The sequence below is a fragment of the Tachyglossus aculeatus genome (assembly GCF_015852505.1).
Source record: "Tachyglossus aculeatus isolate mTacAcu1 chromosome 12 unlocalized genomic scaffold, mTacAcu1.pri SUPER_6_unloc_3, whole genome shotgun sequence".
Lineage (NCBI taxonomy): Eukaryota > Metazoa > Chordata > Mammalia > Monotremata > Tachyglossidae > Tachyglossus > Tachyglossus aculeatus.
This window is the reverse complement of record NW_024044830.1, coordinates 7,525,897-7,541,156: the sequence shown is the minus strand read 5'-3', so window position 1 is coordinate 7,541,156 and position 15,260 is coordinate 7,525,897. Positions and strand designations below refer to the sequence as shown.

At 49.4% G+C, this 15,260-nt stretch overlaps 1 protein-coding gene across 1 annotated transcript; it reads right to left on the bottom strand.

Annotated features, from left to right (window-relative positions):
- Positions 1–13,935: 13,935 nt before the first annotated feature.
- On the bottom strand, positions 13,936–14,874 carry LOC119921615 (olfactory receptor 14A16-like). Its single transcript, XM_038741728.1, has one exon. The coding sequence runs from the start codon at positions 14,872–14,874 to the stop codon at positions 13,936–13,938; it is 939 nt and encodes a 312-aa protein (XP_038597656.1).
- Between the last annotated feature and the right edge of the window lie 386 nt (positions 14,875–15,260).

The following is a 15,260-nucleotide window of genomic DNA, read 5'->3' as shown; positions in this document are numbered from 1 at the left end:
TCAGATGATACAAACGTTTCCTCTCTCTGTCTCTGTCTCTCCCTCTATTTCTTTCTCTCCTTTTTCTCTCTTTCTCTCTCCATCTCTCCTTTTTATCTTTCTTTCTCTGTCTTTCTTTTTTCTCTCTTTCTCGTCTCTGCTTTTTCTTTCTTTCTCTCTCTGTCTCTCCTTTTATTATCTGTCTCTTTTTCTCTTTAATTCGCTGTCTTCCATTTTTCTCTCTTTCTCTCTGTCTTTCTCTATCTCTTCTTTTTCTCTTTCTCTCTCACTTTCTCTCTTTTTCTCTCCTTTTCTCTTTATATTTCTCTGTCTCTCCTTTTCTTTTTCTTTCCCTCTCTGTCTCTCCTTTTTCTCTTTCTCTCTCCCCCTTCTCCATCTCCTCCTTCCTCTCCCTCTTTTCTCCTCTCTTTCTCTCATGTTCTCCCTCTCTCCCTCCCCGGCTACCCCGGCTCACCTATCTCTTACATCAGGTGGAGACATCGGACCTTGACCCTGGTCCCCGACGGGCAGAGGAGACTGCCGCTGACGAGAAGCAGAGCCACCGGACGGATCCCCCGGTGGGAGCTTGCAGAGAATCTCCGCTCGGCAGGTAGGTTTCTCTCGGCCGACGGCCCCGGTAGGGGGAGCCCCCACAGGAGAAGACACGAACAGCAAGGATCGCACCACCGCAAGGCTGCGCTCCATCGCCCTGCCCCGAGCGGCCCACCACAAGCGGGGCTGGACTTACCGTTCCCGGCTGGCCCTAGGCCGCAGCGTCCTCGAGGCCGGGAATCTCCCGGTCGGCCGCGTGTACACGGGGCCCCGGGGGCTTCACCCACCAGGGGACCCTCACGGGAGAGAAACCGGACCAAACCAATGCCTGCGGGAGAGGCTCTGGTGACAGGCCCACCGGACAAGATCCTCAAGAGAGCCCCGAGTGTGGGAAAACCTTGCGGATCTCCTCCGACTTGGCGGAGCACCCGGGGACGCTCGAGAGAAACTGCTCCAACACAGTGGCCCCGGGAGAGCCTCCAACCACGGGCCGATCTTCTTCGGGCCCTGGGAAATCCACGCCGCAGGGAGGTCGCCCGGGTGCCCCAAGCATAGGAAAGGCTTCCGGACCAGCCCGATGGGGATGGTGGTTCGGTAAAGCTAGCGTAGGACTACAATTCCCAGAAGGCTTTGGGCCTCAAGCCTCGTTAGAACCCTCCCGACAGGTGATTGACTGGATCGGTCCCTGGGATGGGCTCCATAGGGGATCGGACTGAGGGCGAGGGGTACTAATGAGGGCTCGCTTCCGTGGGAGCACCTTCGGGAGGGTCAAGGGCAGCTGTCTGGACCAGCGGCGAGCAGCCTCATGCCAATGAAAGGATGTGTAATCCCCCTCCCGATTTAAGGGAACAGCCTTCATTACACGGAACCACTTGATGGTTAGTTGTGTGGTAAACTCCCCCGAGATCAAATGGGATGAAAGGAGCCTGATCTGGACCGAATTTGGGGTCTCTGAGCTCTCTGTGCTACACCTCACAGGGCGTGATAGGAAGTACTCAAAAAATACTATAGTTAATATCGATCTCAATTGTAAAGTCTTCTAAACAACCGCTACACACACCTTCCGCTCTCTGGCCCATGGCCTCGAGACCAGCCGCGAGGCACGATAGGACTGGATGTTCGGGAGGCAGAGGTGACCGCCAATCAAGAGTGTGTGTCAGCCTATGACTCCCAGCGGTCTTTGTGCCCCCATATGACACGGGACGCTCCCTCCCACCGCGACCTGGCCGCATTGTTTGGGTGGGTGTCTGGACTGGCCTCTGTTGCCTCGCTTTCTCACAATCCTGTTGGTTCAGTGATTCCTCTAGGCCAATCACAGGTGTGGGAACGGTACGATCAAAGCAGAGGCAGCCTGCGTCCCACACTGGGGCTCGCAGCCTGTGGAAGAGGCTTAACACGCAGTTCATCCTCAGGTTTAAAGGAGTGTCAGCTGAGGCACATGGATTCCAAAGTGTCTTGGCCAAGGTAACACATCACAAAAGTGTCGCAACCGGGACATGGTACCAGGTCTGCCACATCCCAGTACGACGCCTTTTCCAACTCGTTTCGCTGCTTCTCGAGGGTGCTGCGAGTTGGTTTCGATAGCGGCGGGGCTCGGGGATTCCAGAAGAACCGATAGGGGCCAGATGAATCCGAACAGCTGCCATCTTGTGGTAACTTTGGAGTATTACATGGACGCTCAACCGATGCTTCACTCTTGTTCTTCGTCATTCATTCATTTATTCAATCGTATTTACTAAGCACTACTGTGTGCAGAGCACTTCCTAAGCGCTTGAGAAGTACAGGTTGGCAACGTATAGAGACGGTCCCTACCTCAGTCTAGAAGCGTTAGAAAAACAACAAAACAAAACATGTGGACAGGTGTCAAGTCGTCAGAACAAATACAATTATTGCTATAATGCACATCATTAACAAAATAAATAGAATAGTAAATATGTACAAGTAAAATTAATAGAGTTATAAATCTGTACAAACATATATACTGGTGCTGTGGGGAGGGGAAGGAGGTAGGGTGGGGGGATGGGGAGGAGGAGAGGACAGAGGGGCCTCAGTCTGGAATGGCCTCTTGGAGGAGGTGAGCTCTCAGTAGGGCTTTGAAGGGAGGAAGTGAGCTAGCTTGGCGTATGTGCGGAGGGAGGGCATTTCAGGCTAGGGGGAGTACGTGGGCCGGGGGTTGACGGCGAGACAGGTGAGAACGATGTACAGTGAGGAGGTTAGTGGCAGAGGAGCGGAGGGTGCGGGTTGGGCTGTAGAAGGAGAGAAGGGAGGTGGGGTAGGAGGGGGTGAGGTGATGGAGAGCCTTAAAGCCGAAAATGAGGAGTTTTTGCTTGATTTGTAGGTTAACAGGCAGCCACTGGAGGTTTTTTAGGAAAGGAGTAACATGTCCAGAGCGTTTCTGCGCAAAGATGATCCGGGCAGTAGAGTGAAGTATAGACTGAAGTGGGGAGAGACAGGAGGATGGGAGATCAGAGAGGAGGCTGATGCAGTAATCCAGTCGGGACAAGTTGAGAGGCTGAACCAACAAGGTAGCAGTTTGGATGGAGAGGAAAGGGCGGATCTTGTCGATGTTGTGGAGGTATGACCGGCAGGTTTTGGTGACGGATTAGATGTGAGGGGTGAACGAGAGAGCGGAGTCGAGGATGACACCAAGGTTGCGGGCTTGTGAGATGGGAAGGATGGTAGTGCCGTATACATTGACGGGAAAGTCAGGGAGAGGGCAGGGTTTGGGAGAGAATATAAGGAGTTCAGTCTTGGACATATTGAGCTTTAGATGGCTTGCAGACATCCAGATAGAGGTGTCCTGAATGCAGGAGAGGACACGAACCTGGAGGGAGGAAGAGAGAGCAGAGGTAGCGATGTAGATTTGGGTGTCATCAGGGTAGAGATGATAGCTGAAGCCCTGGGAAAGAATGAGTTCACCAAGGGAGTGAGTGTAGATAGAGAACAGGAGGGGACCAAGAACTGACCCTTGAAGAATCCTTACAGTACGAGGATGGGAGGGTGAGGAGGAGCTGGCAAAGGAGACTGAGAATGAACGGCCGGAGAGATAAGAGGAGAACCATGAGAGGACGGAGTCTGTGAAGCCAAGGTTGGATAGCGTGTTGAAGAGAAGAGGGTGTTCCACAGTGTCGAAGGCAGCTGGGAGGCCGAGGGGGATTAGGATAGAGTAGGAGCCGTTGGACTTGGCAAGAAGGACGTCATTAGTGACCTAGGAGAGGGTAGTTTCGGTGGAGTGAAGGGGGCGGAAGCCAGATTGGAGGGGGTCAAGGAGAGAGTTGGCGTTGAGGAATTCGAAGCAGCGGGTGTAGATGACTCGTTCAAGGAGTTTGGAAAGGAATGGTAGGAGGGTGATAGGGTCAAGAGAGGGTTTTGTTAGTGTGGATAGAGGAAGGGTAGGAGGGAGATAGGGCGATAACTAGAAGGGGAGGTGGGGTCAAGAGAGGGATTTTTAGGATGGGGAGACATGGGCATGTTTGAAGACAGAGGGGAAGGAACTAGTGGAGAGTGAGAGGTTGAAGATGGACGGTAAGGAGAGAACGAGGGAAGGGGCGAGAGATTTCATAAGATGAGAGGAATGGATTCTGGAGCACACGTGGATGGAGAGGAGGGTGGAGACCTCATCTGGAGATACTGCTGGCAAGGATGGAAGGGTATCGGAGAGGGTTGAGAGCGAGGGGGTTGGACAAGGGGGAGGAGTAACTTTGGGGAGCTTAGACTGGATGGAGTTAATTTTACTAATGAATCAGGAAGCCAGACCGCTGTGGGCGAGGGGTGGAGGAAGGGGAGGAATAGGGGGCCTGAGAAGGGACATAAATGTACGGAAGAGCCGACGGGGATAATGGACATGGGTGTCAATAAGGTAGAAGAAATACTTTTGCCTGGAAGAGGAGAGGGCAGAGTTAAGGCAGGAACGGATAAAATTGAATTGAAGAAGATTGGCCTCGTGTTTACACTTTTGCCAGCAGCGTTCAGCAGCTGCTTATGCTTGAGCATAAGGGTGAAGGAGGCGGACAGTGGCGGTGATCCAAGGCTGTGTGTTAGTGGTACGAGAGCGGCGAAGGGAAAGGGGAGCAAGCGAGTTGAGTTGAGTAGAGAAGGTAGAGTTGAGAGCAGTAATTTGGTCTTCAAGATTGGGTAGAGTGGAAAGGGAGGCGAGGTGAGGTGCCATGCGCTGAGAAAGATCGATGTGGTCGAGAAAGTGGAGGTGTCTGTGATGTAGTAATATAGATTTACAGGGGAAAGGAGTGTGAGTGAGGAGGCAGGTGAGAAGGCTATGATCAGAGAGAGGGATTTCAGAGTTGGTGAAGGTGGAGATAGTGCAGTGGTGGGAGATGATGATGTCCAGGTGAGTGGGCGAGGTGGGGTGGAGCAGGAGGTTGGCAGCATCAAGGAGAGATAGAAGCAGGCGTCAGAGGGGTTACCAGGGACATCCATGTGGATGTTGAAGTCTCCGAGGATCAGAGTGGACATGGAAAAGGAGAGAAAGAAGACGATAAAGGGGTCAAAATCGTTAAAGAATTTGGAGGTGGGGCCGGGGGGCGGTAGATGACGGCTACAAGAATCTGGAGGGGGTGGTAGTGGCGAATAATGGAGGGGAAGGAAAGGGAAGTGGGATGGAGGATAATGTGAAAGCGACTCTGGGTAGCGAGAAGGAAACCGACACCTCCTCCTTTTCCGGTGAGTCTGGGGGAGTGTGAGAAGAAGAGGCCTCCACTGGAGGGAGCAGCAAAAGAGACCGTGTCACCCGGATGAGAGCCGTGTTTCAGTTAGGGCGAGGTGGAGTAGAGATCTGGAAAGGAATAGGTACAGGATGAAAGGGAGCTTACCTGTAATGGAGCGGGGGTTCCAAATGCCACATTTAGCAGCAGCTGTGGAGGGAGCAGAGGGAGGGTGAAAGGTGCGAGGGGTGGGGAGGGTTTGGATTGGGATGAGTTGGCTGGGGCCTGGGCGGGGAGAGGGGGAAAAGAGGTGGCGATGAGAAAGGAGAAATGGGGTGGCGGCGGGGAGGAGGGTAGGGAGAGGTTGGAAGGGAGGACTTGAGGGTTGGCGCTGGTACAGAGGGATTCTGGGAAGGGAGTGTGGGTGGGGGTGGGGGAAAGGGAGGGAAAGAGCTGGGTGGGAGAGGGGAAGGGGAAGGTGAGGAATGGGAAGGGCAGTTGAGAGCAGGGGAATTGATAGATCATGGTGAGGTCAGCAAGGTACTCCTCATTCTTGGCTTCAAGGCTCTCCATCACCTCGCCCCCTCCTACCTCACCTCCCTTCTATCCTTCTACAGCCCAGTCCGCACCTTCCACTCCTCTGACGCTAACCTACTCACTGTGCCACGTTCTCGCCTGTCCCGCTGTCGACCCCCGGCCCAGGTCCTCCCCTTGGCCTGGAATATCTTCCCTCCGCACATCCGCCAAGCTAGCCCTCTTCCTCCTTTCAAAGTCCTACTGAGAGCTCACCTCCTCCAGGACGCATTCCGAGACTGAGCCCCCTTTTCCTTCTCCATCCTTCCCACCCTACCTCCTTCACCTCCCCACACCACCTGTATATATGTTTGTACAGATGTATTACTCTATTTATTTTACTTGTACATATATACTATTCTATTAATTTTGTCAATGATGTGCATCTAGCTTTACTTCTCTTTCTTCTGATGAATTGACACCTGACCACATGTTTTGTTTTGTTGCCTGTCACCCCCTTCTAGACTGTGAGCCCTTGTTGGGTAGGGATCGTCTCTATACGTTGCCAACCTGTACTTCCAAGCTCTTAGGACAGTGCTTTGCACACAGTAAGTGCTCAATAAATACGATTGAAAGAATTAGTGAATGAATGAAATGACAGTACAGCGGGTAGTTTAAAATTAATATGCAGTAGCAATATCAAAATAAGTAGGCGATGACACCACAGAGAGTGGTTAACAATTAACATGCTATGGCAATGATAAAAGAAGCTGATGATGATGTCACAGAGAGCAGATAACAATATGTGATGGCAAAAAAACACAGATATGACATCACAGAGAACAGTTAACGATTAACATGCGATGGCAGTACAATAAGGAGGTGATGACATCATTGAGAGACGTTAACAACTAACATTCGATGGGAATAATAAAATAAGCAGATGATGACATCACAGAGAGAAGTTAACAATTAACTTGCAGAAGCGACAATAAAATAGGCACATGATGCTCAAAGCAGAAGGATGAATTGTCCATAGGTCAGTCAAATCAAATCAAAGAGGTTAATGGAAAGGAGAGTCCAGGGGCTCTTAGCAAAAATGCCTCTCATGTGGTGGAGGATGGAGTCCTATGGACGACAGTTCTGGAGTAGGGCGGAACTGTTAAGGGAGGCTATGGGAGAGGAGATGCCTGGGCAGAGGTGTGAACAACCAAATAGCATGAGTGGGCTGACTAGGTGTGAATGAGATTGTTGTTAAAGTAACAAAAAGGGCCTTTTTCCCGGGGAAGGGGAGCGGGGGAAATCAATCAGGTCCGGACCGGGAAAGGCCTGGAAAGGTAGAGTGAGGGGGCTCCTCGAAAAGGTCGCTTATGGGGGGGGGGATGGAAGCAGCGGGACACAATGTCCACGATCAAGCAAGGGGACACAATGTCCCACGATCCCAGTTGGCGATTTGGACAGAGTGGAGGTGGCTTCGAGGGGTGCGTTTAGTAATGCTGGGGGCCTCGGGCCTCGGTGTCCTCAAGCGGGGATGCAGATGTCTGAGCGGGGGACGGCCAGGAGCCCGGTCGTGGGGCATGGGCGCCCGATAGCAGGCTGCTCGGGGACGGACGGAAGGAGGGAGCGAGGGTCGGGGAGCCCCGGCCCTCGCGGTGGTGTCCAGAGGAGAGGATTCTACCGGGATCGGCAGGGGCCGCGCGGTGTGATGGCGGGCGGGCCTCTCAGGATTGGGATCCCAGGCTCGTATGGCGGCGCTCCTGGAGGCGCTCTGAGAAGAGGATCCTACAGGGAGCAGCAGGGCCGCGCGATGTGATGGTGGGCCGGCCTCACACTGTATTAAGCGCTGGGGTCGATACAAGCTAATCAGGTGAGATACAATCCATGTAATAATAATAATAATGACGATGATGGCATTTATCAAGCTCTTACTATGTGCACAGCACTGTTCTAAACGCTGGGGAGGTTACAAGGTGATCATGGTGTCCCAAGGGGGACTCACAGTCTTAATCCCTATTTTACAGATGAGGGAACTGAGGCACAGAGAAGTTAAGTGATTTGCGCAAAGTCACACAGCCGACAATTGGTGGAGCTGGGATTTGAACCCATGATCTCTGACTCCAAAGCCCGTGCTCTTTCCACTGAGGCATGCTGCTTCTTCACCCACATGATCTCACAGTCATAATCTCCATTTCACAAATGAGGTAACCGAAGCCCTGAGAAGTGATGTGACTTGCCCAAGGTCACCTAGCAGACGAGTGGTGGAGCCAAGATTGGTATCGTATCGTCAGAGGAGCTCTCCTCCCTCCTCCCAAGTGCTACTCCGGCCACCTGTGCTTCTGACCCCATTCCATCTCATCTCATGAAATCTCTCGCTCCTTCCCTTCTCCCCTCCTTAACTTCCGTCTTCAACCACTCACTCTCCACTGGTTCCTTCCCCTCTGCCTTCAAACATGCCCATGTCTCTCCCATCCTAAAAAAACCCTCTCTTGACCACATCTCACCTTCTAGTTATGGCCCCATCTCCCTCCTACCATTCCTTTCCAAAATCCTGGAACGAGTTGTCTACACACGCTGCCTCGAATTCCTCAACACCAACTGTCTCCTCGATCCCCTCCAGTCTGGCTTCCGTCCCCTTCATTCCACGGAAACTGCCCTCTCAAAGGCCACCAATGACCTCCTGCTTGCCAAATCCAACGGCTCATACTCTATGCTAATACTACTCGACCTCTCAGCTGCCTTCGACACTGCGGACCACCCCCTTCTCCTCAACACGTTATTCAACCTTGGCTTCACAGACTCCGTCCTCTCCTGGTTCTCCTCTTATCTCTCCGGTCGTTCATTCTCAGTCTCTTTTGCAGGCTCCTCCTCCCCCTCCCATCCCCTTACTGTGGGGGTTCCCCAAGGTTCAGTTCTCGGTCCCCTTTTGTTCTCGATTTACACTCACTCCCTTGGTGACCTCATTCGCTCCCACGGCTTCAACTATTATCTCTACGCTGGTGACACCAAAAGTTACATCTCTGCCCCTGCTCTCTCCCCCTCCTTCCAGGCCCGCATCTCTTCCTGCCTTCAGGGCATATCCATCTGGATGTCTGCCCGCCACCTATAACTCAACATGTCCAAGACTGAACTCCTTGTCTTCCCTTCCAAACCCTGCCCTCTCCCTGACTTTCCCATCACTATTGACGGCACTACCATCCTTCCCGTCTCACAAGCCCCCAACCTTGGTGTCATGCTCGACTCTGCTCTCTCGTTCACCCCTCACATCCAAGCCATCACCAAAACCTCCCGGTCTCAGCTCCGCAACATTGCCAAGATCCGCCCTTTCCTCTCCATCCAAACCGCTACCCGGTTCGTTCAAGCTCTCATCCTATCCCGTCTGGACTACTGCATCAGCCTCCTCTGCAATCTCCCATCGTCGTGTCTCTCCCCACTTCAATCCATACTTCACACCGCTGCCCGGATTGTCTTTGTCCAGAAACGCTCTGGGCATGTTACTCCCTTCCTCAAAAATCTCCAGTGGCTACCAATCAACCTGCGCATCAGGCAGAAACTCCTCACCCTCGGCTTCAAGGCTCTCCATCACCTCGCCCCCTCCCATCTCACCTCCCTTCTCTCCTTCTACAGCCCAGCACGCACCCTTCGCTCCTCTGCCGCTAATCCCCTCACCGTGCCTCGTTCTCGCCTGTCCCGCCGTCGACCCCCGGCCCACGTCATCCCCCTGGCCTGGAATGCCCTCCTTCCCAACATCCGCCAAGCTAGCTCTCTTCCTCCCTTCAAGGCCCTACTGAGAGCTAACCTCCTCCGGGAGGCCTTTCCAGACTGAGCCCCCTCCTTCCTCTCCCCCTCTTCCCCTCTCCATCCCCCGTCTTACCTCCTTCCCTTCCCCACAGCACCTGTATATATGTATATATGTTTGTACATATTTATTACTCAATTAATTTATTCATTTTACTTCTATTCTATTCATTTTGTCTTGTTAATATGTTTGGTTTTGTTCTCTGTCTCCCCTTTCTAGACTGTGAGCCCACTGTTGGGTATGGACTGTCTCTATATGTTGCCAACTTGTACTTCCCAAGCGCTTAGTACAGTGCTCTGCACACAGTAAGCCCTCAATAAATACGATTGATTGATTGATTGATTGAATCCATGATTTCTAACTCCCAGGCCCGGGCTCTTACCACTGGACCATGCTGCCTCTTTAACTAAGCACTTACTATGTGCCAAGACCTATACTTAGATACAAGTTGATCAGGCTATGAACCCCTTGAGGTCCTGGATCCCTTTCTAATTCTCACTGGTGTATTCTTTATGGTATTTGTTAAGTCCTAATTACGTACCAGGCTAAGCATTGAGCACTCGGTATATTTAAGTTAACCAGGTGACCCAAATGGGGATCACAATCTTATTTCCTATTTCACAGATGAAGTAACTGAAGCACAAAGAAGTGAAGCGACTTGTCCAAAGCCACACTGCTGACACGTATGTCGCCAAGTTGTACTTCCCAAGCACTTAGTACAGTGCTCTGCACACAGTGAGCACTCAATAAATACGATTGAATGAACGAATGAATGAGGTAGTGAAGCCAGAATTAGAACCTAAATCCTCTGACTCTCAGGCCCATTCTCTTCTCACTAGGCAAGACTGCTATTCTTTTCCAACACTTAGCATAATGCTTGGCACATAGTAAGTGCTTTAATAAATACTCAAACCACATAGCCATTAGCCGCTACTGATTTGTCTTTGGACCAAACAGATCCCCGATTCCTTTGGAATCCTGCTGACCCCCAGCTTCCAGGACCTTCGGTATCCTCCTTTTTAATGGCATTTGTAATGGGCTTTCTATTTGCCAGGCACTGTATTAAGCTCTGAGGTAGATACAAGCTAATCAGGTTGAACACAATCCACAATCCTGGCACTTTCCACTAGGCCATGCTGCATCTCAGTAATAGAACTCTTTATGCTATGAGCTACTTAATAAAGGTTAAACAGTAGTTCAATGTTAATGTAAAGAACATAGCACAAAGTGGAATTTCATATTCTTTTCCCATGGGTTCTGGAATAAATCCTAATTTAGAACATGTATCTACAAAATAAAATCAACTCCAAATTAAATTAGTGTGAACTTGGATATTTTGATGATGATAATGTTATTTGCTAAGTACTTACCATGTGCCCTAAGCCTTTATTATATACAACTCTAGATCACAAACTCGTTGTGGGCAGGGAATGTGTCTGTTTATTGTTTAATTGTACTCTCCAAGTGCTTAGTAAAGTGCTCTGAACACACTAACCACTCAATAAAAATGAATGAATTGAATGTCAAGCACTGGTCTAAGCCTGGGTTAGATACAGGTTAATCAAGTTGGATGTGGTCCCCGTCCCATGTAAGGCTCACTTTCTATGTAGGAGGGAGAACAGAATTGAAACCTACTTAACAGATAAGAAGCCCCATTTTGTAGGTGAGGATTTTTGCTTCTCATTCAGTCCTCCAGATTATTTAAGAAGACTTTAATAGTCTGATCTCCTTCCTACCCACATCCCAATCCAACACCACAAGTCTCCCCAATGTCAAATCCCTCTTCCTCAGAAATCCTCCCCTGATTAGTTCACAGGACCCCAATTTCTCCAGCCCACTGTTTAATATAGATGGCATTCCTAATCTTAGCACTTATGCATATTTTCATATATTTCATATTTTTAAGATTTATACAGCTATTTTTCATCCTTCTACATTTTTGCTACTACTAATAATAATTGTGGTATTTGTTACTAAAGCAATCAGTTGTATTTATTGAGCATCTACTTTGTGCAGAACACTATACTAGGCATTTGGGACAATATAACGTGAAAGAGTTGATATCAGGTTCCCTGCCCACAGAGAACTTTGTGCCAAGCTACTGTGGTAGATACAAGTTCATCAGGATAAGCAAAGTCCTGCTCGGGACTTTGGGACTCACAGTCTAGTAGGAAAGAGAACAGGTATTGAATCCTTATTCTACAGATGAGGAAACTGAGGCTCAGAGAGGGTAACTTGCCCATGGTCACCCACCGGATGGTTGGCAGAGCTGGGTTTAGAACTCAGGTCCTCTGACTCCTAAGCCCATGCTCATTCTACTAAGTCATGCCTCTTCCCCTTCATTCATTCATTCAATCATTCATTTAATCGTATTCATTGAGTGTTTACCGTGTGGAGTGTACTGTACTATGTGCTTGGGAGAGTATTATACAACAATCCATTTTCCTGCCCACAACGAGCTTACGGTCTAGAAGGGGAGACACACATTAATATAAATAAATAAATTGCAGAGCTCTATCACTTGGGAGAGTAAATGCTACCTACTTGACAGACACATGCCCTGCCCACAATGAACTTCTTTAAGGTAATTTTTATGTTCTCACTATATGCCAAGGCACTGTTCTAAGCACTGTGGTAGATAATAATAATAATAGTAATAATGATGGCATTAATTAACTGCACATTTATTACTATGTGCAAAGCATTGTTCTAAGCGCTTGGGAGTTTACAAGGTGATCACGTTGTCCCAAGGAGGCTCACAGTCTTAATACCCATTTTACAGATGAAGTAACTGAGGCACAGAGAAGTTAAGTGACTTGCCCAAGGTCACACAGCTGACAGTTGGCAGAGCCGGGGTTTGAACCCTTGACCTCTGAATCCAAAACCCATGCTCTTTCCACTGAGCCACGCTGGTAATCAGTTTGGGCACAGCCCATGTCCTACATGTAGTTCACAGTCCTAAACTCCAATTTTCAGATGAGGTAACTGAAGCGTAGAGAGGTTGAGTGACTTGCCCCATGTCACACAGCCGACAAATCGTGGAAATGGGACTAGACCCCAGGTTATTTTGCCTCCTAAGCCCGGGATCTATCCACTAGACCACACTGAGCTTAGAATATAGAGAAGGGAGCTTGCCCCCTCCTACAATACGTGGCTCATCTACTACAACAGTTCACTCCTCCATTGACTGTGTATTCACTATACCTACTCACTGGTGTTTGAGAGACAGTGCTTGACACAAAGTAAGCGCTTAACAAATACCGTCATTATTAGGTCCCATTGATAGTCAAAGGAATAGAACATAGTTCCAATGTTCTTTGTTTATTTTTTATGGTGGTTGCTAAGCGGTTACTTTGTGCCAGGCACCGTTCTAAGCCAAGGGTATTGTTCTAAGTGCTTGGCACTGTTCCAGGTGGTGCCATTAATACCACAACCAATGTCAATGCTCTGCCATTAATGAACGTGTATGCAACCCAGCACTTAAACCAGGACTTGAAACATAGTAAGTGCTTGACAACTACCATAAAAACAAAACAAAATAAAAATCCCAAATGATCATTTGGTAACTTCCACAGCTATGGGTTCCCCTGTAATGAGCGATCCTACATTGTGAGCATCCCCTGGGGAGGGGACCATGTATAATTTCCAGCGTGGCACAGTGAAAAGAGCTCGGGCTTTGGAGTCAGAGGTCATGGGTTCAAATCCCGGCTCCACCAATTGTCAGCTGTTTGACTTTGGGCAAGTCATTTCACTTTCCTGGGCCTCAGTTACCACATCTGTAAAATGGGGATTAAGACTGTGAGCCCCCCCCCAAAGGGACAACCTGATCACCTTGTAACCTCCCCAGCGCTTAGTACAGTGCTTTGTACATGGTAAGCGCTTAATAAATGACATTATTATTATTATTATTATTATTATTATCTGTTTATTCCCTCCCAGTACTTAATACAGTGCCCTGAACACAGTAAGAGCTTAATAAAAATTATTACTACTACTACGTTTTCAGGATTTCGGCTTAGCCTGACCTTCTTGCCAAATATCCAAGAAGATTCTTCTCTCACATGATCTCTTCTTTTTAATAGTATTTATTGTATGCTTGCTATGCGAGCACTGACCTAAGTGCTTGGGAGAGTACAATACAACATAATTAACAGGGATGTTCCCTGCCCATAACAAGTTTTAGTCTCTCTACTGTCAGCTTCTTGTGCACAGGCAACCTGTCTACCAATTCTGCTGCATTGTACTCTCCTAATCAATAAATTAATAATTCAATCACTCAATTAATGGTATTTATTGAGCGCTGCTTATCTAGAGGGTTAGGAATGCCAGGGAGGGAGTGGAGGGAAGGGAGAAGGAAAGCTCTATACTGAGGACCATTTTGGCCAAACCCTCTCTGAAGGAGAGCTCTCCGTACACATCCCCAGCAAAGAGAGAGGATCAGTTTACCCCGGAAATGAAGTGGACAGAGAATATCTTCCCCAGGGTGGCCTTCATGTCATTGTTCCTCAGGCTGTAGAGGAAGGCGTTCAGGGTGGAGGGTAGCACTGTGTACAACACGGACACCAGCAGGTCCAGTGTCGATGGGGAGGATGAGGGTGGCTTCAGTTGGGCAAACGCACTCGTGAAAAGAAAGAGAGAGACCACGGCTAGGTGAGGCAGGCAGGTGGAGAAGGCTTTGGTCCGGCCCTCGATGGCCGGCATCTTGAGCACCGCCAGGAATATGTGGACATAAGACACGAAGATGGATACAAAGAAGCCCCAAAACAAAATAACACGGAGAACAAGAACACTGACCTCTGCTTGGGCCTGTCCAACACATATGAGTTTGAGCAACTGGGGGACTTCACAGAAAAACTGGTGGATGATGCGAGGAGTGCAAAGGTGTGAGGAAAAGGTGGGAGCCGTGTGCATCAGGGAGTGGAGACCCCCGCTGAGCCAGGAGGCGGCGGCCATCTTCGCACAAACCTCTCGGTTCATGATGATGTCATAGTGCAAGGGGCAGCAGATGGCTGCGTAGCGGTCAAAGGACATTGCTGTAAGAATGAAAACCTCTGAACCACCAGAAATAATCAATAAAAAGACCTGTGTAGTACAACCCAGGAAGGAGATGTATCTGCTGTTGGTCAAGGAGTTGAGGATGGACTTGGGAACAGTAATGGAGATGAGGCAAAAGTCGAGGACAGACAGGTGCCTGAGCAAAAAGTACATGGGACTGTGGAGGCGCTGGTCATGGGCGGTGATGGTGATGATAAGAAGATTCCCCGTCAGAGGCACCAGGTAGACCAGGAGGAACAGAGCAGCGTGGGCCAACTGCAGCTCCCTGACATCCGAGAAACCCAGAAGGAGGAATTCTGTCACCATGGAGACATTGGCCATTTTCTACTTGGATTTCTTGGGAATAATGTGGACAGGAAATGAGTAAGTGGATGATTGGAATTCATTTCAAACTCCAGCTGGATGCCCAATTTTAAAACATACTATTCCTCAACTTCTCATTCATTCATTCATTCATTTATTCGATCGTATTTACTGAGCGCTTACTCCGTGCAGAGCACTGCACTAAGCGTTTGGAAAGTACAATTTAGCAATAAAGACAGACAATCCCTGCCTACACCGGGCTTGCAATCAATCAATCAATCGCATTTATTGAGCGCTTACCGTGTGCAGAGCACTGCACTAAGCGCTTGGGAAGTACAATTTGGCAACATATAGAGACGGTCCCTACCCAACAGTGGGCTCACAGTCTAGAAGGGGGAGACAGA

Coding starts and splice junctions, on each gene's coding strand:
- LOC119921615 (XM_038741728.1), bottom strand. CDS start 14,874: ATGGCCAATGTCTCCATGGTGACAGAATTCCTCCTTCTGGGTTTCTCG.